General features: G+C 52.8%; 2 protein-coding genes across 2 annotated transcripts in view; one reads left to right on the forward strand and one right to left on the reverse strand.

Annotated features, from left to right (window-relative positions):
• The first annotated feature begins 316 nt into the window (after nt 1–316).
• On the forward strand, nt 317–6,189 carry UQCC2 (ubiquinol-cytochrome c reductase complex assembly factor 2). Its single transcript, XM_075722461.1, has 4 exons — nt 317–454; nt 4,592–4,666; nt 5,015–5,084; nt 5,808–6,189. Exons 1-4 carry the CDS (start codon nt 317–319, stop codon nt 5,900–5,902), a joined length of 378 nt encoding a protein of 125 aa, XP_075578576.1. The 3' UTR covers nt 5,903–6,189.
• A 1,548-nt stretch (nt 6,190–7,737) lies between these two features.
• ITPR3 (inositol 1,4,5-trisphosphate receptor type 3) overlaps nt 7,738–26,923 on the reverse strand; it is a 42,659-nt gene continuing 23,473 nt past the window's right edge. Inside the window, exons 20-58 of the mRNA XM_075722529.1 lie at nt 26,538–26,682; nt 26,224–26,371; nt 25,720–25,916; nt 25,434–25,563; nt 25,090–25,147; nt 24,716–24,881; nt 24,386–24,550; nt 24,102–24,170; nt 23,533–23,658; nt 23,232–23,354; nt 22,846–23,046; nt 22,226–22,477; nt 22,008–22,133; nt 21,566–21,691; nt 21,326–21,446; nt 20,386–20,570; nt 20,102–20,250; nt 19,813–19,921; nt 19,550–19,640; nt 19,139–19,308; nt 18,259–18,433; nt 17,992–18,176; nt 17,424–17,624; nt 16,883–16,993; nt 16,491–16,586; nt 16,124–16,225; nt 15,774–15,860; nt 14,973–15,083; nt 14,266–14,458; nt 13,150–13,275; nt 12,454–12,626; nt 12,176–12,340; nt 11,485–11,677; nt 10,876–10,971; nt 10,308–10,432; nt 9,868–10,033; nt 8,973–9,133; nt 8,286–8,447; nt 7,738–7,915 (exon numbers count right to left, since the gene is read on the reverse strand). Of these exons, the coding sequence (XP_075578644.1) occupies nt 7,847–7,915; nt 8,286–8,447; nt 8,973–9,133; nt 9,868–10,033; nt 10,308–10,432; nt 10,876–10,971; nt 11,485–11,677; nt 12,176–12,340; nt 12,454–12,626; nt 13,150–13,275; nt 14,266–14,458; nt 14,973–15,083; nt 15,774–15,860; nt 16,124–16,225; nt 16,491–16,586; nt 16,883–16,993; nt 17,424–17,624; nt 17,992–18,176; nt 18,259–18,433; nt 19,139–19,308; nt 19,550–19,640; nt 19,813–19,921; nt 20,102–20,250; nt 20,386–20,570; nt 21,326–21,446; nt 21,566–21,691; nt 22,008–22,133; nt 22,226–22,477; nt 22,846–23,046; nt 23,232–23,354; nt 23,533–23,658; nt 24,102–24,170; nt 24,386–24,550; nt 24,716–24,881; nt 25,090–25,147; nt 25,434–25,563; nt 25,720–25,916; nt 26,224–26,371; nt 26,538–26,682 (5,554 nt within the window). The 3' untranslated portion in view covers nt 7,738–7,846. The remainder of the gene's footprint in view (nt 7,916–8,285; nt 8,448–8,972; nt 9,134–9,867; nt 10,034–10,307; nt 10,433–10,875; nt 10,972–11,484; nt 11,678–12,175; nt 12,341–12,453; nt 12,627–13,149; nt 13,276–14,265; nt 14,459–14,972; nt 15,084–15,773; nt 15,861–16,123; nt 16,226–16,490; nt 16,587–16,882; nt 16,994–17,423; nt 17,625–17,991; nt 18,177–18,258; nt 18,434–19,138; nt 19,309–19,549; nt 19,641–19,812; nt 19,922–20,101; nt 20,251–20,385; nt 20,571–21,325; nt 21,447–21,565; nt 21,692–22,007; nt 22,134–22,225; nt 22,478–22,845; nt 23,047–23,231; nt 23,355–23,532; nt 23,659–24,101; nt 24,171–24,385; nt 24,551–24,715; nt 24,882–25,089; nt 25,148–25,433; nt 25,564–25,719; nt 25,917–26,223; nt 26,372–26,537; nt 26,683–26,923) is intronic.

Consider the following 26,923-nt stretch of genomic DNA (forward strand, 5'->3'; position numbering starts at 1 on the left):
CGGGGCCTTGAGGGCGCAAAGCGGCCTGAGGGCCTGCCTGGCAGGTCTCCCAGCCCTCACCGAAAGCACCCCCGGGCTCGGGGAGGGGAAGGTGGATGGGGCAGCCCCTTGGGACCCCCCCGCCGCCCTCCTTGTCGGTGCTGCCCCCCGGAGGGCAGCGCTGAGGGGCAGCGCCGGGGTGTCCCCCTCCCCGGCCCCGGCCCCGGCCCCGGCCCCGGCCCCGCCGGGGACCGCCCTGCGCATGCGCGGCCCCGCCGGACCCCTCTCGGCTGCCGTAGGTCACGTGACCCCGCCACGGCCGGCGCCGCCGGCAGCGATGGCGGCCACCAGGTACCGGCGGTTCCTGAAGCTCTGCGAGGAGTGGCCGGTGGAGGAGACCAAGCGGCAGCGGGACTTGGGCGTCTTCCTGCGGCAGCGGGTGGCGCAGGCCTTCCGTGAGGGGGAGAACACGCAGGTGAGGGCGCGGATGGGGCCGGCGCGGCGCGGCCTGCTCGGGGCGGGGGGGCGAGGCGGGGCGAGGCGGGGCCTGGGCCGCGAAGGCTCCTCGTGCCCTCCCGGCCTCCGGCGGTGGAGCGGCCGGGGCCGGTGGAGCGGTCTCGCTGAGGCGGCTGCGGCGGTTGTTGGGCTCAAACATCAGGAGTTTGGTGCTGACACGGGGTTTCTTCCAGTGGTGCCCGCTGCCTCCAAGCTCGCTCGGTTGCAGTTGAGGAGAAGGTTGTGCCGGTGGGGCACCGGTAGTGAAACGAGCTTCCCTCGGGTCTCCTCAGCCCCGCAGAGCTTCCCTCAGGGCCCAGGACGGGCTGGTATGTGAACGCCCTGCTCACCTTTGAAATACAGGCCTGAGTCAGCCCCAGTGAGCCACGTCGCTTGTTCCTCACATAGGACAAGCTGCGGTTTATACCCGATTCTTGCACCGTTTATGCTATGTGCTTGGAGAACTCATTCCCGTGGTTATGGAAGTGGGATACAAAACACTGTCAATTTGTCAGCACTGTCCTGGAACCTAGTTAATTAGTGTGTTTTGCTTACCATGATGAGTAGCCAGAGATCAGGTTATGAAAGCGAAAGCCCTGATAGAATGAAATCTGGCCAGGGACATCAAGGGCAACAAGAAAAGCTTCTGTAGGTAGGTCAGTGATAAAAGGAAGACTTGGGAAAATGTGGGTCCTCTCCGGAAGGAAACTGGGATCTGGTTACCCGGGATATGGAGAAGGCTGAGGTACTCAATGACTGTTTTGCCTCAGTCTTCACCACCAAGTGCTCAAGCCATGCCACCCAAGTCACAGAAGGAAAAGGCAGGGACTGGGAGAATGAAGAACTGCCCGCTGTAGGAGAAGATCAGGTTCAAGACCATCTAAGGAACCTGAAGGTGCACAAGTCCATCAGACCTGATGAGATGCACCCGCGGGTCCTGAGGGAACTGGTGGATGAAGTTGCTAAGCCACTGTCCATCATATTTGAGAAGTCGTGGCAGTCCGGTGAAGTTCCCACTGACTGGAAAAGGGGAAACATAACTGCCATTCTTAAAAAGGAAGACCCGGGAAACTACAGGCTGGTCAGTCTCACCTCTGTGTCCAGCAAGATCATGGAGCAGATCATCCTGGAAACTATGCTGAGGCACATGGAAAACAAGGAGGTGATTGGTGACAGCCAACATGGCTTCACTGAGGGCAAATTATGCCTGACAACTTTGGTGGCCTTCTATAGTGGGGTTGCAGTGTTGGTGGATAAGGGAAGAGCAACTGATGTCATCTACCTGGACTTGTGCAAAGCATTTGACACTGTCCCGCATGACATCCTTGTCTCTAAATTGGAGAGACATGGTTTTGACGGATGGACCACTCAGTGGATCAGGAATTGGCTGGATGGTTGCACTCAAAGAGTTGCGCTCAACGGTTTGACGTCCAAGTGGAGACCAGTGACGAGTGGTGTTCCTCAGGGGTTGGTGTTGGGACTGGTGCTGTTTAATATCTTTGTTGGCGACATGGACAGTGGGATTGAGTGCACCCTCAGCAAGTCTGCCAACAACACCAAGCTGTGTGGTGCAGTTGACACGCTGGAGGGAAGGGATGCCATCCAGAGGGACCTGGACAGGCTTGAGAGGTGGGCCCATGCAAACCTCATGAAGTTCAACAAGGCCAAGTGCAAGGTCCTGCACATGGGTCGGGGCAATCCCAAGCACAAATACAGGCTGGGTGGAGAATGGATTGAGAGCAGCCCTGAGGAGAAGGACCTGGGGGTGTTGGTTGATGAGAAGCTCAACATGACCCAGCAATGTGTGCTTGCAGCCCAGAAAGCCAACCATGTCCTGGGCCGCATCAAAAGAAGCGTGACCAGCAGGTCGAGGGAGGTGATTCTCCCCCTCTACTCCGCTCTGGTGAGACCCCAGCTGGAGCACTGCTGGAGTTCAGCTCTGCAGCCCCCAACATAAGAAGGACGTGGACCTGTTGGAGCGGGTCCAGAGGAGGCCATGAAGATGATCCGAGGGCTGGAGGACCTCTGCTAGAAGACAGGCTGAGGGAGTTGGGGTTGTTCAGCCTGGAGAAGAGAAGGCTGTGGGGAGAGCTTACAGCAGCCCTCCAGTACCTGGAGGGAGCCCACAAGAAAGCTGGTGAGGGACTTTTTACAAGGGTATGTAGTGATAGGACAAGGGCTAATGGCTTTAAACTGAAAGAGGGTAGATTTAGATTAGATATAAGGAAAAAATTCTTCACTGTGAGGGTGGCGAGGCACTGGAACAGGTTGCCCAGAGCAGTTGTGGATGCCACATCCCTGGAAGTGTTCAAGGCTGGGTTGGATGGGGCTTTGAGCAGCCTGGTCTAGTGGCCCATGTCCCTGCCCATGGCAGGGGGTTGGAACGAGATGATCTTTAAGGTCCCTTCCAACCCAGACCATTCTGTGATTCTATGACAGGATGATAGTGCAATGCAGTGTGGAGTACGTAGTGAAATGCAACACTGCCTGGAACTGTTAGGATGCAGGGATGCAGCAGTTGTAAAATTGGATTCCGGCTACAGTTGTAATTTTGTTGGAGGTTAGGCTTTGGTGCTGAAATAAATTAGAGAAGCTAATGCTTGACTTGGGCTGCAGACCTTTATAGGCTTGGAGATAGTGCTGTGGAATGTAAATGTGCCCTTTCTTAGCATAAAAACATTGTTCCAGAGATGCGTTTTCTACTTCAAGGGGCCATTATAGGCACCTAATTCTATATTGGTCACCAGAATAGTCTGCAGCAGACATTTCGGAAAGTGCTTATTGCTTTTTCATATGCTCAGGACAGCTGAATATGCTGCACCAATTGCTTACAAGATCCCAAAGCTGCCACTCATCTTGAAAATCTAAATTGATGCCTGCAGCACTGATGTCAATTTGTATGTATAAAGGCTTAATACAGCAAAGGGAAATGTACTGGCAGACAGCAGGAGGAATGTATGAGAAAAGAACTAGAACCATAAAGGATACTTTATCAGTCTAATGTCTGTTTTATTCACATGAAGTAAGATTTTCTGATTTTACGGGGCAGGGGGAATACTGTTTCTGCTACCCATTTAATAGCTATTTCTGCTATCATTACTAAAACATTAGCAGGGTCATTTGAAATGTGACTGCAAGATACGCTAAGCTGAAGATCACCTGCAGTGTGATGGTGCTTACTCTTGACAGTCTGTCTGTCCCTATATCCTCTCTCCTGCAGCAGCCATTACCTACTGAATAAGGAGAGCCTTTCCTTAGTTTTCCTAGTTTGTGCAGAGGAGCATTACCCGCCTTGTGCTGAACCTGTGCCAATGTCCCAAGGACAGATGAGCCATGTCATTTTATCCTGACATGTTTCTGTTGATACTATTCTTATTCATGTATCCGTTTAAAAAATCATTTATGTTTCATGTCATCGAGCAGCAATGCAGTGTTCTGGTCGACTTGGCCCCCATTGTAAAATAGAAAACCAAGATGGCGTGCCATCCACACTGCTATTTAGATGGCTCTGCAAGGCAGGTGCACCGGTCTGAGGCACCTAGCAGAGGTTTAGGTATTAGCAAAATCTTTCCAACTTACTTGACCAAAATAGAAATCCATTTACCTTCCACAAGCTGTTCAGTGTCTTTCATCCTGCTTTTCCCTAATCAATTATAACCTATTTTTAGCCTGCGCCAGGATTTTCTAACTTCTGTCCTAGTACGTTATCCTATTTGATGCTTTAGAATAAAACAGGCGGCAAAACTGGCCTTTGAGCAAGAATTCTCGCAGATTTCACAGCGGTGGCCGATAAACGTGAGAAGAAAACTGTCCAGCAATATTCTTATTAACTGTGTATTCACAGTTGATCTGTCAAATCTTTTTGAGCAGTATAGAAGGTAAATTCTGGAAATCATGTGCCTCGTTATTCTTGTATGCCAAGCTGGTAAGAAGTAGAAGGGAAAGAAAATGATCTGCATTCTGGACCAGCATAATAGGGGTCACCAGCATCCTACATTGCACTGAGAAGTCACCTAAGCTGCTCCTTGACTGTCCTTCTCACAAAACCTTGAAACGAGGTGGGTTTTCCTATGGAGGTTTAAAATAAGACTTGTGTGATGCTTTTATCCCTTTCCAGATTGCTGACCCTGAGACCTGTGACCGAATGTACGAGAGCTTAGTCAGAATCCACACCAACTACTACAAAAACAAGGTGAGCTTTGGCATTAGCCTTCAGCCCTCTTTTAGGGGGTGAGTCACCACCTACAGCAGTTGGCTGCCTTGTCCCGGTGGGGTTTCAGACAAATGTAACAGACAAATGAGCGGTCAGGTGGATGCAGCACTACCTGGTGCCTTTGGTCACTCCGGGAAAGCTGCAGACATCTTGGCCCCCGTGACATGTATGAACAATGCAGGTGATAGTTCTTGGTATGTACGAACAGAATTCTTAGAGCTTGACTGAAAATGACTGTGCTGTATGGTGACATTTTTACCTGTTTTAACGCACTACAAGTAACATCTTTTTCTCTCTCTCCTCTCACCTACTTGCTCACTTGTGAAGTATCCACGCCTGAAAGACACAAGCTTCACTGGACTGACAGTAGAAGACTGCAAGATGATACTAGCAACAGGTACTAATCCTGTGCTTGATTTGTAGCTAAGTCAATGCAGGAGATAAAGTACATTCTAGCCTTTGTGGTGTTCGCTGCATCATTTCTACTGAACACCTGTGTCTAAAGGACAGAATGGGACTGCTGTGCAAGTACATTAGGATGTTTAATGAGGAGTAAGTTCAGGAATAATTGAGGAGATCTTCAGTAATCTATCAGGGCAAAAAGTCGATTGTATTTTGCACTGGGCAGGAACAGCAAAGGGTTTGCAAGGGCTCTTTGAGATCAGATAGCAGGAGCTAGGTGAAAGAAATGCACGTTTGCTACCTCATTCAAAAAATTCTCAGCTTCTGTTTCACCATGTTCAAATTCCCTTCAGTATTTCTCCTTTTGTATTAGAATTTGAGAGAAAACAGGGTACCATGATGCAGAAATACTCTCAACCAGATCATTTATTAAGTGCGGTGTAGGAAGCTACTGCAGTTTTGTTCTGCTCCAGTTCCTAACTTTGATTGCAGTGCGTGGAAACTGAATATTAGTTGTTAGTGATAAGGGACTCCCCACACAATTGATAGGAAGGGAAAACAAACTTGCCTCAGGCCCTGAAATAGAAATTCATTAAGATGAAAAGTCAAAAAAAAAGAAAATACATGTAAGGCAAAGCTTTTATAAGAGGGTTTTCATTCCTTTGCTTTTCTGCTTTTCTTCCTCTTATTCCCCTCTCTCTCTTTTCTCCTTTTGCAGACGTTCTGAAACAGATGGAAGACATGAAAAAAGGGACATGGAAAAAACTGCGAGAAAAGTTTTATGCCAAGAAACCTGAAGAGGACTCAAAGTGATAGGCTAACTCCCAGATTCTCCACTGTACATATTCCTAAAGCACTGTATGTTGCCATGATGAATAAAGCCATTTATTCCTCTTAGCAACAGCATTTTTGTTCAGAACTACACCTTACACCCTTCACTTTTAGTGCCCCCTCTTTTTTCCCTGAAAAATCTAGGACATAGCTTAACACATTTGTGCTGGAACCATAGTGGAGCAATGTAGCGTAGAACGAACTTTGTGGTGTTAGACCAGATCCTTTGTGTTACAAGAAGTGGAACAACCAGGAGATGCATAGAGCAAGTAGGTACAACTGCGTTAGCTTTAAATTTCCTTGGGAAGGTAACAATAGCGATGATGTGAAAAATGTAGCTATGCTTGTGTTTCTGTGTGTTAGCACTGGTAACAGTGAAATTGAGGGGGGGGGTAACTTTTAATAATCACATTTATTTTCCTTTTGAGAAGACACAGGAGAGGACTGAGGGTAAGTTTACCATGGTGACAGTGGAGCAGTGTAAGAGTTTAACTGGGATTTCAATCAGTTTAACTGGCATGCTGCTGGTCCAGCTAGCTATGTGCAGCTTTCCCTCAGCGTGAAGAGAATGTTCCATAGGGGTTACTGGATATCTGAGGGATAAAGAGATGTTCTATGACATGTTGGTATATAGGGCTGTAAACAAATTTCAGGTGTGATTAGTCCATTGCTGTGGCCTATTTTTATTCCTTTTTTAAAGCTTTAATGGTTGCATCAGTGTCTATTCTCGGGAGGCAGAGGCGCAGGACTGTAGTTGGGGTGGCTACAGCACTGCTTGGCTTGGGAAGGATGAGTGTCTAGAACACAGCGATGCCAGGACTCCGCTTGGCTCCAGGCAGTGCCAACAGCTGCTCTTTATGTATTTGAACGGTGTTTTCTTGGCAAGTAGTGAAAGAATTTGAAACTTTGCAGCAGGCTCTAATCCAAAGCTTCAGCAAACAGGGCTGATGTTCAAGGTAGTTCTTCATGGTAGCATTCTTCTTCATTGTACTACATTTTAGAGTTTAACATCGGGTGCTGAGAGCATTGGGTTGTGGAGCACCTTGGGTAATACAGCCCTGGTTGCCTGTTCTGTATTTCTATTTCTAACAAACAGCCCCATTACAGACCAGAGTGGACAGGAAGGGCACTTTCTTTACCATGTTTAAGTACATGATTTTGTATTTAATTTATTTAAGGCTATCAGTTCTTAAGTAACAACAACAAAAAATGTAAAATATTATACCAGAGATAAAACTAAAACACAGGACACCCCTTCACAGTGAACTCCTGTAAACCTGCAGTCTCCTACTACTACTGCCCCGATTTTCTTGGTCCACAGAAGGCAAAAGACTAGTTCACACTAGTACAAGCTTGGATACTCATCCTCATCTGGTGAGTTAAATTAACAAATCCATCTCCTTGAGTTTAGCTCCTCTTTACTGCACTGCAGTGATGAACAGAATTCTTTAAATGGAGAGGGATCAGCATGGAGCAGGTACAGCAAACACGACGGCTGGTTTGCAAAGATCCACATGTACTAGTGCCACTTTTGGAATAAGTTAAATATTGCAGCCCTACAGCTAGTTACACTACACCTGAGGTGGAAGCCACCAGAATGTAGTGCAAGAAGCTAAAGATATAACCCTCCACATTTGCAAAATAAAGAGTTATTGCAATGAGGAATAAAAGTCCTGTATAATTTATCTTCCTACAAGGGCATTAGAGTAACATGTGGGTCCGGGTATCATGAGGCATCCTGGCCAGTCCCTTGTTCCTGAATTGCTTATAAGCGCTCTAAGGAAAATGCTGATTGTGAAGGCCTTCTGCATGGTCCGTCTTTCTCCGACAGTGACGTTCACGTGTGGAACCCAGGAATAAGCAGCCTCGTTAGCTGTTACATACATCTAGTCTCTCGGTGGGTGAAGCTGATGCTTCTTCTCCGCCTTAGTGGTTCATGGTATTCTGGACATCCACAAACCCCATCCTTTGTCTGCGCTTCCGTTGCTCTGTCATCTGAAGTTCAAACAAGGACACAAGTGAGGTAGGAAACCAGGCAACCAGGCCGCCTTTCTATTCAGTAACGTGCTCCTCCAGCATGTGACTGACCAGGCTGCTCTAAGCATCTGCCAGAAAACCCCGTGCATCGGACTCTAGCTGATGAGGAAGTGAAATATCAAACAACACTTGTCCCACGTGTCCCTGACCCCCCCCCCCCCCTCCAAAAAAAGAGCTGTGGGAGCCCTTTGCTTTGTATCTCAAGTTGCACTGGCTTGGGCTGGTTCTGCCTCCTGTTCCTTGCAATCGGTGTCTATTCTGGTAAGGACAGCAGGTTTCCAGGGTCAGGTGTTCCTCAAGCATTCCTATTTTTAAAAGTGTTTAGTACCTGTTCCTTCAGCTCATTCAGCTGGGAGGTGAGATGGGACACCAGCTTCATCGTGGTGTTGAGTTTGTCTTGAAGATTTCGGATCTCATTCTGTTCCCCTTCCCCTTCATTGCTGACCAGGGACATGGCTCGCATCCGGGGGAACCAGTCAAGGTTCTTATTCTGGAAAGGCAACCATGGAAAATAGGAGTTGGAGAGGGGGTAAGGAGGAGGGAAGAGAGCTGGTAGGATTTCACAAGAAGCCTGCCTGTGCTTAGGGATTAAAGAAATTCTCAAAGGCTCGTCCTGTCTGTATCTTTGCAAATTTTCCATGAATAGTCCATTTCCAGTTTCTTTTCCTTACAGCCTTCTGGGCTCAAGTTCAGAAGTTTTTCTTTTCTAAATTTCCTTTCCCTCCCTTCTTGCCTTGAACTCACCTTGAAGTCACACTCTCTACTGCTTGGTTCTGCCTTGGTTCAATCCTTAAATACACAGTACAAAACATCAAATAGACAGTGTGTTGTTGGCTGAGATTGCAAAGTGGAAATAACCAGCTAAGAACAAACTAAGGCACAAGAGCATTATTATATATTTTCCCAGAAGCTCCTTCTCAAAACTGTTTTTCTTTGGCAAGTCCATTGTTCTCAAATATTTCCCTGGGGTAGGCAGGTCGCAATAATGAAAGAGCTGCCCTGAGAGGACATGTACCTTTATCATCTGCGCCACGTAACTCTCTGGCCCTGTGTAGTCTGTCTTGTTCTTCACTCGCACCAGCACTATGAAGTACAAGTAGTTCCACATGTTGTGCTCATATTTAATATGCTCCTCAAAGGACACCGTCTTGTTGTCAAACTTGTCCCTTTCGAGTCCTGGGAAAGGCAGTCAAGAACGGAGAAGGTGGAGGCAGGAGATGGGGAGGGGAGGAGAAGGTAAGAAGTGAGCAAGCAAACAAATGTGAAAGGAAGTACAGATAATTGCATGCTCTCCCAGGTGTGACTTTCAAGAAGTGCTTTTAATAATTAGTTGGCATTTAGCACACAATGAGAACCCAAAATGGGGAAAATAACCCAGTTGTGTATTCAGGAGGCTTCTATTTAAAGTACTACTAGCGATGCTTCCTGCTTATTTATCTAAAAGCATAAAATGCACCCAGTGGATCTTTTAAAGAAAAAAAAAAAAAACAAAAAAAAAACCCACCAGCTAGACTTACTGGGGTTTTTTCCCTTTTTTTGGATGCCTTCCTATGACTGAAAGCATTCCAGAACATTTTCTGTATTTGATTTCCTTAGTAATATGGTGCTTTTTTTTTTCCACTGGCTAAGTGATGGTCTCAGGAGTGATAGATGCACAGCGACAAGAACTCCACAGTGTGGCGTTTTAGTTTAACACCTCATTAACAGAAGGCGAGGAACAATTTCCCCTCTCAGTTTGTAGCCTTGTTTAAGCCTCCTCACACTGCAGTGACCCATCAGTGAACAGATTTAAGTTTTGCTGTGAACCAAAGGAAAACCAGAAACCAGCTCAAAATCCTTTTCTTCCCTCAACCTTGGAAGAGAGAAAGAGCTTTGGGGCAACTCCTATAGACCGAGGTCCCAATGCTCACCACATATGAAACAGGTGGTCTTCAGTATCTCTTCCTTCTTCTGCTTCTCGCTCCTCAGATCAGCAAAAGTGTCAATAATGACCCCAAAGATGAGGTTAAGGACGATGATAATGACAATGAAGAAGAAGAGGAGGTCATAGACAACTCGAGCGGGAAACAAGGACTCCTGTAATGAAAGGGACACACGTGTGGCTCTTGCGCTCCTCTCCTCCAGCCACCCCACCCGTGCTGCCTCGTTACACGGGCCATGGGCTGCGGGTGCCAGGTGAGGAGGAATAGCAGGGACGTGATGGGGAAGAGAGGAAGAAAGCACTGCAGGACAGTGTGGGGGACAGAGCTGGAAGTGTCACAGTTTCCAGGGAGGGAGGGCAGCTGCACAGCAGTATATGCAGCAGGACTTAGAGCAAAAAAAAGGGGTCCCGCGTGCTTTCCAAACTCACATCCTTCGATGGCTTCCGCAGAATGTCACCCACGCCCCCTCCGTTCCTCAGGCCATGGTTCAGGACAGTCACGATGCACATGAGCAGCGTGTCGCAGGCACGTTCCCACTGGTCAGCATCTGTTTCTAGAGTACCAGAGGAGGAAATAAAAGCAAAAAGCGAGAGCATAGACAGGGCAGAAGTAGCAGACAATTGCAAAGAATCCAGAGCTGCGGGGATGATTCTTGCTGCAGTGATGCAGTGGCAAATCTCCTGGGAGCAGATGTTCATTGTGGATCTCCCAACCAGCAACTTCCCAGCAGCTCCTCCAGCTTGCTTCTTGCTGTGGAGGTGTTTGGCTGAGCGCTCCTGCAGCTCACACTTTCTTTATGACTAAATTGAATCTACCTCAACATTTTTTGTGCCAGGGTCAGTGCAAAATTTGCAGGCCTCTTGCCTATATGTGCCAGAAAGTGGGTTGTTTGTTGCCATCTTTGAAACGCTAGGATTTTTCTGAGCTCACTGACAAACCAGGCAGCCAATCTACTCTGCTGCTAACAGAGTTGACCTTTCTAATGAGCTCACTTACCTTCCAAGGCAGTGGGCACGGCAGAGCAGCTAATTTTGTCACTGCTGCATGACTCCATGAAGGGCTCCGTGTTCCTTTGCATCCCCAAGGGGTCATCTGCAAGTAAGAGAGACCACGGTCTTGTCAGAGCATCAGCTTGCCTTAGTAAAGCTCTTCGCTGCTGTCATTGGTGCTTTTCCACTGCCTCTTCTTGCAGCTTTCAAGCTTCTTGGGGGGGGGGGGGGGGGGGGGGAAGGTGCTTTGCATTCTCCTAGCCTTTTCTAGGCTTTGATTCTTTTGCTCAAGTTTCAGTAAGACCTCTACAGTGCTAAAACTTCATTTGTAGCTGCCCGCCCCAATCACTCCTAGCCCCAAACCCCTGCTCTGTGCAGCACAAGGTCCTTAAGTCGGCACGGGCAGCTGTCTTCCCTGCCAACCCCAAAACCGGTGCTACCAGGAGTTTGTGCCAAGGGTATAAAACCCACAATGCACGCACACGCACAGACATGTGCATGCTGTTGCAGCGGGGAGGGTCTCATGCAATGGTCCAGCTGCAGAAGGGGACCCATGCTCTGCCTGGCCCCTCTCTAGCCCCAACACCGCAGCCAGCGAGGGCAAGGGCTGAACAACCTTTGGCTTTGCTGTCCGGCAGCCGGTCCACCTCCAGGATGAAGTCATCCTTCAGGAAGAGGAAGCCCACGATAGAGAAGAGGTAGACGAGGATGAGAGCCAGGAGGGCTGTCAACAGGATGGAGCGCCCGTTCCGTGTCACGCTTTTGATGACATTAAACAAGGTCTCCTCACGGTAGATCAAGTCAAACAGCTGAAAGGACCCAGGAGCAAAGAAATGCCGTGGAGTGCTTTTTCTTGATAATGCCTGCCCTACCTACATCCCCTTTTATCCTGAGATCTTGGATCACTCAGCAGACCTTGACTAACTTTCACATAAAGCATTTAAGTTTCCCAGCTTTACTGTAGGGAAGCAGAGAAGAATGAAGTGACTTATGCACAGCAGGAGAGCCAAGAATAGGATACATGCACCCTGCCTCTGCCCTCGCCAGCTCACGTTGTCTCCCAGCTGACCCAGATAAAGTACACGGTAGAGATTAGAAAGAGAGAGATAGCAAAAGACTAGGAGACAGACAGTAATAGATACTGTCGGAAGGCAGAAAGATCAGCCTACGCAAAGATTAGAGCACAGTGAATTGTTCTCACTGCTGTTATCAATCAGCCCCTGGAAGGTGTCACAGGAACCTTCCAGCTTCTAACGGGGCAGACTGGCTACCTCCGTGCCCCAAACAAACATCTGCGTTTGTTGTACCAGGATGCTGTAGAAGAGTTCGTGCACAAAGAGTCCCAGGACGCTCGTCAGGATGTAGCCAACATGGTAAAGAAACTCCACATCCATGATCATGGCCTTGTAGCCTCGGATGAAGGTGCCACGATTGCCCACGAAGCTCACCACGAACACAATCTTGTTGGTCAGCTGGGGAACAACCAGAAATGGGAGGGAGTGGGCTTTGCTGCACTTCAGGAACGCAGAACAGCCTCCCGTGTCATGGGCTGCTACGCTATTTTCCCAGCACATGGAGAACTTACATTGAGAGCTCCCAGTATGTTCAGAGTCAGTCCGATCCCCAAGTAATAAATTGATCGCAAGATCAGTGCCACGAGGAGCGGTCTGACACCGTAGCGCTTAGTGAACAAGGCCATGATGGAGAAGCAGATCAGAATCCAGAAAAGCAGTGAGATCAGTGGGGAATCCAGCACTCCTGGGAAGAGAAGACCCACAGCAATTAAATGGCATGAGATTAAATGCATGCTGCCAATCGGACACTGTGCTGCTGTCCAGACTGTCCAGAAAAACTAATGTGCTGATTATCAGAGGGAAGAAAGAGAGGAATTATGCTTGACTGCGAAGATTAGTATTGACTAAGATGGTTCTTACTGATATATTTTTCTAACATCTTTTATCCGAGATCTCAAAGCCACTGTAAATAATGGAGGCTTTGCCTGACAGCAGGTATGTATTCTGTCACTGCTTCCCCCATTTTACAAACGGGGAAGGTACAGCCCAGGGATAAGAGACTTTTCCCTAAGAAGGAAGCAGTGGGAGAGCTGGCAACTGAAATCTTGACTCAATCCCTTCCTTTGACCAGCAGAAAAGACTTGGGGCTTTAGGAGTCAAAAGGAGACTGAGGCTGGGGAGAGTATAGGTAAGGAGACCAATTTTCCTGCATATGAAGGTCCCCTTTTTCTTCCACCTCAATGAGCAGCAGATACTGGGGCACTTACCCATGGAAGTGGCTTCAACATAGGGGTAGAAGAAAGCAATGATTATGTTGATGAAGACAGCCAGGTTGAAGGAAATGCTTCCCCAGAGTGTCATTCTGCGGGAGAACCAGTACATCAGCGGCATGCCTGGAGGGAGAGGAGGCAGATACACAAATCTCAGCCAACCCTGTGCCAACCGGGCAAGGCTTTGTCTTCCCAGACATCCGAAGGTCTCAGCTCAGTACAGCTAGCGGGCCTAGAGGGACCCTTGCCTCCCACTTCCTTCAAAACATTAATAATTATTAAGCTCCCTCCTCATCTGCTGAAATAGGAACGCAAGTTCAAAATGTTACTGCTCACACTTCTTGGCTTCTTGGCCCTTTGACCTGCTCTGGCACCTTGGAATCAGATCGGCTCCGTTCTCCTCCTCACCTTCCTCCCCATCTCCCACCTCCTACAGCCTCACCATTCACGTCCTTCAAAACAACAGTGTCTTTGTGTTTTCAGCGCTGGTGCTTGGTCCCAGAGGAGACCCAGCCAGCAATTTCCCATCTATACTGGAAACTTGTTTCCTGCCAAATTCCTAAGATAGTTTTGACTGGATCTGCAAGTGTTTTCAGAGCTGCTACGCTAATCCTTAGCTGCATCGCAGTATTTATAGTGTGAGTCTTTTTTAAGCCAGGATTTCCGTACTGATGCAGCCCTGAAAGCACCTAAGCAGGTCTGCAGGGTGCAGAGAAACAAGTTTTATTTCCCATATGTAGCTGCTAGATCCTGGCTTAGGAGAAGGCAACTGAAAACAAATGAAGAGAGGGCTTTCCAGGGGAAAACACCTGCAGGTGTAATCCCAGGGAATGTGCTCTAAGATGCATTTCAGACTAGCGAGGAACTGCACTAACAGGCATGGAGGAAATACATCCCTGGGATCTTGATTAACCTCCACTGCCTGCAAACTGCCAAACGTGTTGTGCTCTACAGAGCAAGGGGCACAAGGAGCTCCAAGATGTGATTTCCAGGCTGCTGCCAGGGTCTGCAGCCCTTTCAAAGCAGGGCTGCCTCCCAGTTTCACAACAGGACTATTCAAAGTGCCCGTGCTGGCCGGGGGGAGCCCAAAGGGAAGGTCTGGTTTGCTCTTACTGCGCAGTTTCTTCTGCCATTCCATCTCGTTGTGGAGGAAGGATGACTGGTCGAAGAAATCACTGACTTTGCTGCCCTGCTCGTCCTGCTCCGTGGTGGTGAAGAGCCGGTACTTGGTCTCCTTGGTGAGGAACTCACAGATGCCAGGCACGGGGAAGATTATCTGCTCCATGCTTCGGTCCAGGCGCACAATCTGCAGCAAGTAGGGCGAAGGGGAGGGTGCCGTCAGATCCTGACCCTGCCACGCTTTGGTTTCCTCTTTCCTAGACCTAGCTGTGCCTTCCCCTCCTCCCCCTGACTCCACCGGGATCCAAATATCACTGGTCACTCATCTATAATGCTACAAATCAACCCAGAAAAGGCAGCCCCGGCTGTGCTGGAGGAAAGCTGAGAGCGCGTGAACCCTTGCTGGCCCATCTGCAAGGAGATCCGTGCCGACAAGCAAGGATGGGGCTGCCAAATCGGCTGCGTCCCCGCTGCTGCTGGGAGAAAAAGGAAGGGTCCAGGCGGGCAGCTTGTTCCCTCAGCTCCTCACAGGCTCTGCTAATGCCTCCATCTCTCTCCAGAGCAAAAGGCCCCTCTGCTTATGGCCTGCACAGGGACGGGAAGGCTCCTAGTGCAAAATAGCCGGGCACGAGGCAGCTGGAGCACACATGGGATTCACCAACCATGTGCATCCTGGCAACCCAACAGCTACCGGGTCTTGCCTCAATTTGGGATGTGTGTTTCTCGTAATATGCCAGCGGGTCCTCCTCTTCTTCCTGGACTGGGGCCGTCGACTTCAGCATCTGTGTCAGCTGCTTGTTATTTAGGCTGAGCTGGGATGCAAGGAGAGGGAGAAAGGATGAGAGTGGCCTCAGCCGGAGGAGTCAGGTCTAACTCTGCACTGACAACAGCGTTCCTCAAAATCTACCAAAGCTGATGATGTTTCAGGGAAAAGCAAATGAATTAAAGCTTCCTAAAGGGGTACGAGCTCTCCCTGAGGTGACAGACATTCGATTCCCTGCAATAATTACATCCAAATGCTGCTAATCCACAAATTACAAATCAATGCCCATAAAACCCCAGGGAAATCATATCACTGCTGAATCTTGTTCGGGATCTAAGGTACATAGGCAAGAAATGACAGCAAAGGACTCGGCCCTTGCTTTTCTGAAGGGAACAGGAGAAAGTGGGTACCAGCAGGACCTCACCAGGGCCACCGGCCTGTGCCTGCAGCGAGCTGGATGTCACCCTACATATGAGCCTTCCCCGGGGAGCCCGGCAGAGCACCACAAATACGGCTCTCTGCAGCTTGGTGCACATGCCTTTGGGCTTGGAGTTTGGGCTACCAGAGCACTGATAAGTCTTTCTTTCTTTAGTCCCCCTGGGGAATACCAAAACCCATCAAATCTTAACAAAACCCAGGGTGACTCGGCAAGGGTGGGCGCAGCAGCTCTCTGCAGTCTCCAGTCAGGGTCGGGGTGGGTTGCAGGGGCTCTGCCTCCGTTCCCGGGGCCCCTCCGTACCATGGACGAGATGCCCTCCTCCTCCTCCTCCTGGATTCGCTTCACCGGCTTCAGGAGCTGCTGCAGAGACTTGTTGTGTCGGGACAGCTGGAAGAGGGACAGCGACAGCCAGGTGAGCACAGGCTGGCGAGCAGCCACCGGCGCACAGGGCAGCGGGATGGCCGGCCAGCCTGGGGGCTGGCTTTTCACAGGAGCCAAAAGCACATTTCCCACAGCCATGTCTCCCCAAGGAGGCCTGGCTGGAGGAAATGTAAATAAATATAGAAAAAAGCGTGCAAATCAGTGAGTGGGAGCCCAGCGTGGCACAGGGAGCCCACCCTGGCAGGGACCCTGCTGTCACAGCTCACTACCTGCAGCGCCAGTATATAAATGTTGTGGCCGACTTCCCGGGGAGAAACCTCGGCGTTTTCACACTCCTCCTCCTGCACATAGGCCTTCTTAATCACGTCGACCTGGAAGGCAGCGGAGGGACAATGAGCTTCTCACCATCTCCTTGCCTCCTTTTCCTCCTTTGGCCACGAATGGCTCTGGGAAAACCACTGGGCAAGGATGCTTGTGCAAAGGCGGTGACCAGCAACACGGCAGATGAGAGGGTTATTGGGTCGCAAACCAGGAACCACATCAAGACCCAGAGGCAGAGAAGGCCCAGCAATGGGCCGGGGGGAGGCTGGGGGCTCAGTGGGGCAAGGCTGGGGGTGCTTCACTGTCAGCCCTTACCAGTTCCTGCGGGCGGAGGCTGATGAGGATCCGCTCGGCGTTTTCGCTGTCGTGTCTGCTCTCCATGAGGGCCAAGAGGAGCTTGGAGGCATTGTCCTGGAGAGGAGAAGTCCTTGCTGAGGGGAGCTGTGCCCTGCTGCTGCCCAGGGCTCTGGAGTGGGCAGAACCCCTGCCATGCCCCAGTCAGCTGTAACTCCCCCGTGCTAGAGGCATCTGAGCCTCACGCAGTGGAGATGCACCAGCCCCGTCCCACCAAGCCCACACGCTCCCACACTCGAGGGCCTGACACGTGCACAGTCCCTGCTACGGCAGCCTCACCCCACGGCCACGCCAGCAAGCCCACGAGTGACGTGCACATGCGTGCCCACCACCCCACCCGGGGCTCTGCCTACCTTCAGCTGCAGGACCAGGTCCATCCGGTACTTGCAGAGGGGGCTGATGTCGTTAAGGATGAGGGCTGTGATGATGTCGATCCCATTGGACTCATGGGTCACGATGCAGCTCTGGGGGAGCAATGCAATGTGTTATCCCACGGATGCTGCCAGTCCTCCCAGCTTCACCCTCCAACACAGCCCAGGTCCGAAACAGTGCCCTCCCTACAGCGCTGACCCTGCCTGATTACCCCAGGAGCCCCAAACCCCCATCTCCCTGGAAAGGGCACCATTCGCACCGCTACATTATTTAACCCCCACCTGCATCACCATATTATCTACCCAAGCAGTAGCTCATAACCTGTGCAGCATCCCTGTGCACCCTGGCATCCGCTGCTACCCATGTTCTGCTCCTATTCACACCCTGAAACCAAAAGCTGCCCCTGTCCCTGCTGCTTTCCCACACATCCCCCCCAAATCCTCCCTTGGGCATCCCTCGACCAGCAGCAAAGTGCCCCAGGCACGTCGGGAATGACCCAGACCTGCAGGGGTACCCACAGACCTGGTTCTCGTGGCAGGGCCCTTGGCAGTACTCGGTCAGGGTCTCCAGGGTCTGGGTGATGAGGGCCACGTTGTACTCGTTGATGTAGAGGCCCAGCAGCCCCAGCCCCCCCGTGGTGCTGCCACACATGATGTCGAGGAACTGCAGTGTCTCGCACACCAGGTTGTAGTTGGTCTTGTTGTTCTGGCACCGGAGGAAGTTCTGTCGAGCAAAGCCTGCAGTTACAGGGCTGAGCGGCATCACTCTGATGGGGGGGGGGCAGTCCTGATCCCCCTCCCAACACCCCCTCCAGCTGCAGTTCCATGGAGGATTGGGCTGGGGCCGCCTCTGTAATGTACAGACCTCCACGAGCAGCTCAGTCCCATGGACACAGTCGTGCCATGAACAGCTCCTTCCACAACACCGAAAGTTATCCCTAAGGGATGGTGCGTTTGCAGAGGGGAAACTGAGGCACAGAACGGCTGGTGCAATGCCTTTATGGACCCAGTTAGGGCAGAGCCCAGCCTTCCCACACTCCAGTCCTATGGCTGCCCTGGCCCCCCCGACCTTAGGAGCGCCTGTAACCAACCTGCAGGTCCCGGTTGTGGTTCTCACAGAGCAGCTGCAGGAACCGCAGGATAGGCTCCATGATCAGGACCGTCACCCCCATTTCATTGTTCTGACCCTGCTCCCCGGTGTCATGGCCCTTCCGAAACCCGACGGCCATCGGGTATCGGGAGGGGGTGCCAGGCATCATGAAAGTGTCTCCTCGTCCTAGAGGGCAATCCAACCTTGTTAGCATCGGGCTATCCAATGAGCCAGACATTGCCTCCAGCGAGGGGACACCGCCCCGTACCTTTGGTGCCAGGGTCAGGCTCGTCTTTGTCCTCACGAGGCTTGTTCCCGATGTCACTCATGTTCACAGACACCGTAGACTTGGTCTCCTGCTGCGCCTTCTTCATCCGGTCGTGCAAAACTTTGAAGAACTTCTCAGACTTCTTGTCGCTCGTCATGAGGTTGTAAAAGGATTTCTGGGAGGAGGGAGTACAGCTGCTCAAGTGTCCATCACGGGGTCCAAATTGTCCCTGCCTGCCCCTCTGATTTGGTAGCCTCCAGCACTCAAGACCTTGTCTGAGACAACCTGGCAAGCAGGTTTATTTCCATACGACAGCCCTGGACACCACAGTCCTCTTGGATTTACCGGGGTGCATCGTCCCCTGCCGCTCTGCTCTCCTTTACCCTAAAAGCAGGGTTAGGGACAGAGCAAGCAGCGATTATAGCAGCTCCAGGCCTGCCACCCTACTGCGTTTTGCATGTACAATTAATTTGTCAGCTCCCCCGTGATAAAGGGTTCAAGATAACCCACAAGTTATCACCTGAGAGCTGCAGCCCTGAGCCATTTTAGCAACACCCGGCAGAGGGCATCAGCATTACTCCAGAAACAACCTGCAACAACCTGCCCCCTCGGCAGCACCCAGACCTCCAGCTCCATCCAGCCACCGAGCTGGAAAACTCAAAACCAGACAGATTTCTGCAGTTCCTCCGCTGGACGGCCAGCAAACACATGCAGCCAAACAGTATTTTGGCAAAGCCTGCTGCCCAGGGGCCAACCCAGGACAGAGGACTGCCCTGCACCCACGTCTTCCAAGCACTGGGACAGTTACGCTGCACGCATCAAACCGTGGCTGTCCGATCCCCCCGGGACTGGCGCCCACCGCGCAGCCAGGGCTCAGCACCTGGATCTCGGTGTTGCCCCCGTCCAGCAGCCGGATGGCAAGCAGGATGCTCTCTTGGAAGATCTTCTCGTTCTTGGTGTTCATGATGAGGTCAGCCACCAACTTGGTGGCCCCTTCTCGGTCCAGTCGGCACTGGACAGCAGCAATAGCGGACCAGTCCTGGTCTTGGCCTGCACGAAAGAACACGGACGAATGTGATGCTGTGGTAGTGCAGGAGAATGAGCACGGCTAAATCGCTGCCGGGGGCATCTCAGACCCATCCCTTCACCTCCCCAAATCCTTCACTCCTATGGAGGTCGGGGTATGGCAACTGACTACAGACCTGATCCCATCATGGCTCGGGATCTGGGAATTCAAGGGGTGTGTGAACAGCGTAGAGAAACAGGAAGGGTGCAGGAGAGGGGCACTCACCTCCCCCAGCAGCATCCACGATTTCCCCTTTGGAGCTGGACTTCTTGTTCTGCAGGTAATTGTTCAGGAGCATTTTCCGCAGCAGGTTGCCCTGCCAAGACAAATAAACGTCATGAGTGTCCCAACGCCAGAGCCAGCGCTTAGAGCAGGACGAGGCTGAGCACCCGTGGGCTGCAGCAGGGAGGGCACTGCCAGCCTGGGAAGCGGGGGCTGCACAGACAAGGAGCGGGGCTGAGGACGTGCCGTGGGACCATGGTGCTCACCCTCTCACCGTACTTGTTCCTCTTCACCAGCATCTGCTGCAGTGTCCTCAGCACCTTGATGCACAGCTTCTCCTCTGTCTCCATGAGGTCCTTGGTGTGCTGCACCAGCCTGGCACAGCAGAGCCACCGTCACACAGCCGAGAGGGACAAGGGGGTCCCCGAGGGAACCGTCCCCACCATCCCTCCGGGCTGCAGGCACACACCGGGATGCACAACCCACAAAGGATGAAGGTCACCAGCCCTTCCCAGCACTCCCAGCAATCCCTGGGCAATTGCAAAGCATCCTCACTTGGACAGGAAACCTCCGCTCTCGCATCGCTGAAACGCCTCCGTCCCCTCCATGAAAAGCAGCTCCGGCCGGTGGAGGACATCCACCAGGACAGACAGCTCAGCCTCCACCAGCGGTTTCAAGCGATCCTCCAGAGCACTGATGATGTCCTACAAGTCACAGCACACACCTTTAGGGCCAATGCATGCCTAGGAGACACGAGCACGGGAGAGGGACCCCTGCAACACCAGCGCCTTCTCGCTACCAGGCACTGATCCACGCTACCCCGCCTCCCTGCCCCATACCTGCAGCTTCTCTATGATATTCTTGTAGTCCCACTGGTTCGGGGTGGTGGAGACACGAGGGAAGGTCCGCGTGGCCGTCTTGTAGCTGGATGTGTTCCTCTGCATGGTGCTGGTGGAGCTGCTGTTGAGCAGGGAGCTGACGTGGGCGTCCAGGTCCATGGGCAGTGCGATGGAGCGGCTCTTGGCTGCAGGAGACGGAGCCAGGGTTGGGGACAACCACGACCCAGCCCACCCCATCGGCTGTGTCCTACCACACTGCCTTGGGCCGGGCACCCCTTCACCAGCTCTTCATTTGCAGCAGAGAAGATTTGGGTTAAATACAAGAGTAAACTCCTCCAGGCTAGCGAGTGGTGGAGTATTTCCATCCATCCCTCCCCACTACAGCACAACATTGCCCCCAGCCCCCCCAGCCCAAGGTAGGATGGAAAGAGGCACCACCTCCAGTTTTTGGTTGGGAAAGCCCAGCATGGAGATGTTGTAAGCACCCTGCCTCAAATTACAAAGGGAAATCCCCACCCAGTGTCTAACCACCGAGCAATCCTTTCCACATGGTGACTCAGTGCTAATAACACTTGTCCTGAGTCAGGCAGCCACAAGCAGGCTGAGGGCAAAGTCCTGGCGAGGGAAAACTACCATCAATGCTGGCTTTGTTTCCAGGCCCTTCACCAGCAGGGACACACCAGGGATCTCCCAAGGAAGCCCAGGCTTCAGTTATCCCCACGCCACCCTGGTCACGCCTGGAGGTGTAGCTCGAAAAAAAAAAGCACATCCCAAAGCCAAACCTCCCCATTCCCAGCCGGCAGCCTCTCGCCAGGGCACCCTGCCAAGAACCGCAGGAGGGACGATGGCTCTTGCTCGCTGCCGGAGCGGAGGCAGCCAAGGGTGGCTGCATCCTCCTGGTCAGTGGGGAAGAGAGCATCGCTCTGCTGCGGCTCCTTACCAACCATGGCCAGCGTGCGGATGCAGGCTTCCACCGAGCTCTTGTGCTGCTGCTGCAGCCAGGGGCACTCCAGCAGCCTCATGGTGGACTGGAGAAGCTGCACCACAATGGTCTGGTGGGTCTGAAGGAGAGACCAGGCAGGTACGTATCAGTGCAAGGTGTGTCCAGACCTTGTTTCAGGGGGCTCGATGAGCTGCTTTCCTCCCCCAGCCACGGCCTGTCCGTGCAGCGCCTTATTACCTGCAGCGAGGTGCTGTTCTCCGAGAAGGGGGAACTGAAGAACGCGTTGATGGTGTCCAGCACCACCGTCAGCACGTACTTCTCCAGCGTAGGGTCTGGCAGGCGTTTCTCTCGCTTCTTGCACATCTGCGAGGAGAAGAGAGGATGCTGATGGCACCAGGGTGAGGTGAGCACGCATCCTGGCTGGATGCTGCTGGCATACAGCGCTGCTGGGACCTTGCTGAGCTGAAGGATGTGGCCAGTGGCACAGCTCTTGGGTCTATGCGAGGGAGCCCTGAGGGCTCCCCAGCCCCTAGTGTGGCAGCTACACAAATCTCCATGGTGCCCATGCCCCTTTTCTGGCTCCCTAGGCTCCGACGGAGCCTCGGTGACACCAACTTGCCCCCATCCGATACAGCAGCCATCGCTGCTGTGTCTCTCCCACCCAACCCTCCCCACGCACCTGGGCCATGTCCAGGGTGAAGTTCTCAAAGAGAGTCCAGATGTGGTTGCTAGTGTAGATCTCCTTCATCTCCACCTCCGTGTCCACGTAGCAGTGGTTGACAAAGTTCACGTAGGCCATCTTCACCTGCCAGGGAGGAGGCGGGGGGGCACAGGCACTGTCAGGAGAAGGCAATCAGTGCAAAGCCACTGGCACCCTCCTCTCTGGACACCCTGTACCTCTGTGATGCAATCCTCATGTGTCACCACCCGCACCACATCCTCCAAGGGCAGCAGGGATGTGCACTTGATCTCTGTGTAGACGTTCTTGCCCTCGGCGCAGGCAGCCAGCAGGTCCACCAGTGAGATGTGGTACATCAGTGGGCTGTTCTCCTCCACCCCATCCCTGGCCGCTGTCATCATCTCCAGAAGAGTGGCCAGTGAAGCCTTGTCGTTGTAGAAAACTACCACATCGTCCCCGGCATTGGTGAGCTGCAGGGAAGGGTCAGTGGTCACCGCTCCAGAGAAGGAGGGTCAGAAACCTCGCAAGGCAGAAAACGGTGTCCTCTGCAGCCAGGTGATGAGGGACAGCAGCCAGTGAAGAGTGGAAGGGCCGTGCATTTACAGGGAAAACCAGGCATTTGCAGTGCAATCAAAATATCACAGCTTGTGGGACTCCAAAATGGTTATTGGCTTCAGACTTTGCATTAAGCTCCTGGGCATGTTTCCTACGCCAGGGAGAAGCCAGCATGGCCGGAAAGGCTCTTCCCCAAGGAAGAAGCCAACTGTCTACCTCCCAGGAGCCATGCCCTGCTACACCCCACGCCCATACCCCACAGGCTGGGGGGAGAGGTGCTCACCTCGGTCATGATCATGTCCTGGCACTTCTTGACGTACTTGCCCTCGGCCTTGATGATGGTGTGTAGGAAGTCGAGGTACTGCACGTGGCGGCCATGGGTGGCCACGCAGTGGATGAAGTGCTGGGGCACCGTCTCGTTGATCTCTGAGCAGAGCTGGTAGTTGTTGAGGAAGATGTGCTGCATCGTCTCAGCCTCTAGGAGCTGCAGGACCAGGGGAGCAGAGTGAGGCTGGGGGCTGCGAGGAACAGTCTTCCCTCCTGCCCCGACGCTTCCTCTCCCGGGGTCTCCTCCTGGCTTTTGTATCTCTTGCTCTCAGCCCCAGGAGCGGTACTGAAGTCTCTCCCTGCGCTGCTGTCTGCAACCGCCCCTCGGTCCCCTCTCCTTACCCCTGGGGTCAGGAACAGGTTGAGGTGTTTGTGCAGCAGGGCCTGGTTTTCCTGATTGCCAGCACAAAACTTCTGCAGGAACTGGTGGGTGAATTTCAGGATCTCCATCATCTTGGCATCACCCTGAGGAAGGGCAGAGAAAAAAGATACCAAGAGTTAGCAAAGGACGGAGAGCAGCAGCAGGCTGCTGCCCCTCGTGCCCTGCCCAGCTGCAGGACCCAGCCATGCAGGGGGGTCCCTGCATCCCCCACCCGTTGCCCCAGGCACTTCAGGACCAGCCAGCTTCTGCCCGCCCACCCACCTTCTCATAAGGGATCTGCAGCAGATCCAGCATCACTTTGTGGGCATCCATGTTCTTCAGAAGGCGCTGCTGCTTCTTGCGCACTTGCTCTCCGACCCCGCACATCTTATTCAGCCGCTCCAGGATCTGGGGAGAGAAGGACCATGGCAGAGGGGCACTGAGCCTGGGAGCCCATCAGGATGGCCACCAGCAGTGGGGGCTTGCTTGCAATCCAGATGTGCCCTTTGTAAACCCAGGTGCTCCCTGCATCACTCACAAATCTCAGAAATCTTCCTTGCAGAGCCACGCAGAGACCCCTCATACCCAACACCAACCCTCTCCCCTCCAGCCCCCCACCCCAAGGCTCACTTGCAAGCCCTGGGGATGTAACAGGGCTCCTTGTGCTGAGCTGGCAGGAACAAACCCTGGCTTGGATTCATTTCTACTGAACCACAGGAGAGCTTGGAAATCCCCTCCATGATTTCAACCTTTCCCTTCTTACTGGTGCACCCATGCCAGCTCAGGCCAGGCAGACACCGCTGGCTGTGCCTCCAGGAACAGCCCTGGGGACGGGATTCGGTCTCACTTACCCCCTTGACTATCTGGTAGTTCTCGCTGCTCTTTTCTCCCGGAGCAATGACCTCTTCATCAGCAGCGTGCTGCAAGGGGACAGAAACAGCACCAGGGTCCCACCGCAGCTCTCCAAAGCCTGGGGCATAACTACACGCCACAGGACCCTCCCTGACCCTCCTCTTCCAGGGAGAGGGGTGCACGGCCCATCGAGAGGTGTTAGGTGTTGGAGTGAAGTGAGCTGCACCTCTGCCTCCCACTCCTCTCCCACCCTGGTTCCCAGGGTCTTGCTCAGGGCTCTCACCTCTTTCTTCTCCTTCTTGTTCCCCTCCACCGTGCTGTCCCCTTTGCTGCTGCCCTTCTTGTCCACCCAGAGCTCTGATTTCTCCACCATAGTGCGGAGTTTGTCCAACTCTGACTTGATCACCTTGTAGTTCTCGACATCCTGGGCTGAGATCAGCAGCTGAACCTGCAGCGACATTTCCAGGGGTTTCCAGTTTGGGGCACAAACCCCATTCCCCTCCTCTTCCAGACCTCCATCCCAAGGAAAGGGGCTGGGACCCATCCCATGTCCTGCACCCACAGCCAAGTGTCGGCTTAGAGGTGCTCCAGAGCAGCGTCCCACCAGCGTTACCTGCTTGAAGGTGTGCAAGACCTCCTGCCTCTGGCTGAAGTGCTTGAAGAGGAGCTGCAGGGAGCCGGAGATGAGCGGCGGGTAGTCGTGCATCGTCAGGTGGATCAGCACCCGCAGAAACATCCTCCCTCCCTCGTCGTCCACCTCTAACATGCTGCTCGTCTTCCTGAAGCCGGGATGAAAGCGCTTGGTGTTAGCAGCCACGTGGGAGTTTGCATGCACTCAGTCACCCCTCGGGGCTGATGGGGACAGCTGCTTTAGCCTTTAGAGCCTCATCTTCCTCGTCGCCTGCAGCTTTCAGCCTCGGCAGTATGGACAGGAGAGGAAGAGCCCTATGGCCAGGCTAACTATGCACCGGAGGGGCAGGGACTCACCCCACACCAAACATGGCTTCTGCGTGCTCGCCGATCCGGTCCAGGTTCATGGCTGCAGCTGAAGGGAGAGGAAAGGGAGATGAAAGGGGTGGCCAATGTGATCCCTGTGCATTGGCAGAAACCCACAGGAACCAATCCAGCTCCCTGGCCCCTGCTCCGAGCATCCATGATGGACACAGGACACCTCATCCCATCTGCACAAACTTCAATCCCGCCCCACGCTCCCTGCCAGCAGCAGCAGTGGATGGAGAACTGCTGGAGCTGTCACCTCCATCACCCATGTGTCCCCAGCCTGTGGGGTCTGCTGAGTTGAAGCTGTACCAGGAGCAAAGTGGAAGAGTTACTTGTGGAGTCAAAGGCTGGAGCCGTCCCGTCAGCCGCACTGTCCTGCATGGGGTAGACCTCCACAAACTCCTTCTTGAAGACGGAAAGCAGGTAGGAAATCCTGTAATCCAGCCGCACGTTCAGGATGAACTGGCAGCAGTGAAGAAGAAGAAGAAAGCAAAAGTGAGTGCCCTCTTCATGCCAGCTCTCTCTTTGCATCAGAAACCCATGTCTTCCCCTCAGCACCCCATCCCACAGGTCCCACCCACAGCTCCACAATGCTTCTCACTCCCCACCAGCTCCAACCTGCAAGATCTCCAGGATCTTCAGCTTGGTCTCCATCACCACAATGTTCTCGTTCTCAATGCTCCTCCCTCTGTCCACTTGCTCCGGGGCAGAGCCAGCACTGAGGCTTGGAGGGCTGAATATGGACTGTTTCCTGCTCAGCACCATGGTGGACATCATCTGCCCAACGCCCTGGATCGACCTCCGTACGTTCTTCCCTACAGAGGCGGCCACAGTGGGCAGTTAATGCAGATGGAAAGGGAGGTGGCAGAGGACCAACGGAAGGACCCACTTAGACTGCAAAATGCTGTAGATATTAATCAGAGAACGAGTAGGAGGGCCTGGCCATTTCTCTGGCATGGCCAAGGGCTCAACACCTCCTGTCTCCCAGTGCAGACCCAGCCAAAGGTTCCACGTCAGCAAACCAGTGGCTTGTTTTCTTGCAGCTAAAACTGGAAAGCACCGGGCAGACCACAGAAAACACCTTCCTGCAGGACCACGCCTGGTTATGGAACAAGGACTCACCCGTCACCTCATCGTTGTAGACTGCCTGCATCATCAGCTGGGGGTTTTGGACACAGTCAATGATGCCAAGCAGTGTCCGCGTCAGGCGCAGCAGCTCACTGAAGCTGTAGAAGCCGAAGTAGATGAGGTTGTGGGCAAGGCTGACAACCTGGGGAAGGACAAAGCAACTCCAGACCTCGCCATGCTCGAGGCTGAGCAGGATAAAAAGACGTTGGGGACAGGGATGCCAGCATGGCCACCCTTGTTGCAGAGGCAGTTGCAGCCAAACTAGCCTGCATCCTGCAACATGCCGGTGACACCGACAGGTCTCGCACCTCGAAGGTGAGCTTGTTCTTCTCCTCGTTGGCGAAGGGCACTGCCTCGCTCACCACGTTGTTGAGGTAGTCCTCCACAAACTCCATGGTGCTCGCAAACTTATTTTTCTTGTCGTCACGCGAGACGTTGAGGTTGGAGTCATAGCTGCAAGAGGAGATGGCGAAGGTGAGCTGAATGGCAGCGAGTCTCCTCACACCCAGCCTGAAAGGAGCACTGTGCAGGCAGCTGCTGAGCCATCACAGCCAGAAGTGATGCTCATGACTGTGACGGAGCCTGCTTCCTTCTGAAGGCTGAGACCTGCCAAATTCACTCCACAAATGCCCCCTTCCCAGTCCCTGCTAAAGCCAAGCCAGTCCCTAGCCAGGATGGCATCTGCCATCCCACC

Source organism: Pelecanus crispus, chromosome 17, assembly GCF_030463565.1.
Source record: "Pelecanus crispus isolate bPelCri1 chromosome 17, bPelCri1.pri, whole genome shotgun sequence".
Taxonomy (NCBI): Eukaryota; Metazoa; Chordata; class Aves; order Pelecaniformes; family Pelecanidae; genus Pelecanus; species Pelecanus crispus.

Bases quoted from the DNA above. Each gene is read 5' to 3' on its own strand.
- UQCC2 (XM_075722461.1), top strand. From the start codon at position 317: ATGGCGGCCACCAGGTACCGGCGGTTCCTGAAGCTCTGCGAGGAGTGG. The intron at 4,667-5,014 runs GTGAGCTTTGGC...TCACTTGTGAAG, and splicing joins CCAACTACTACAAAAACAAG to TATCCACGCCTGAAAGACAC. The intron at 5,085-5,807 runs GTACTAATCCTG...CTCCTTTTGCAG, and splicing joins CAAGATGATACTAGCAACAG to ACGTTCTGAAACAGATGGAA.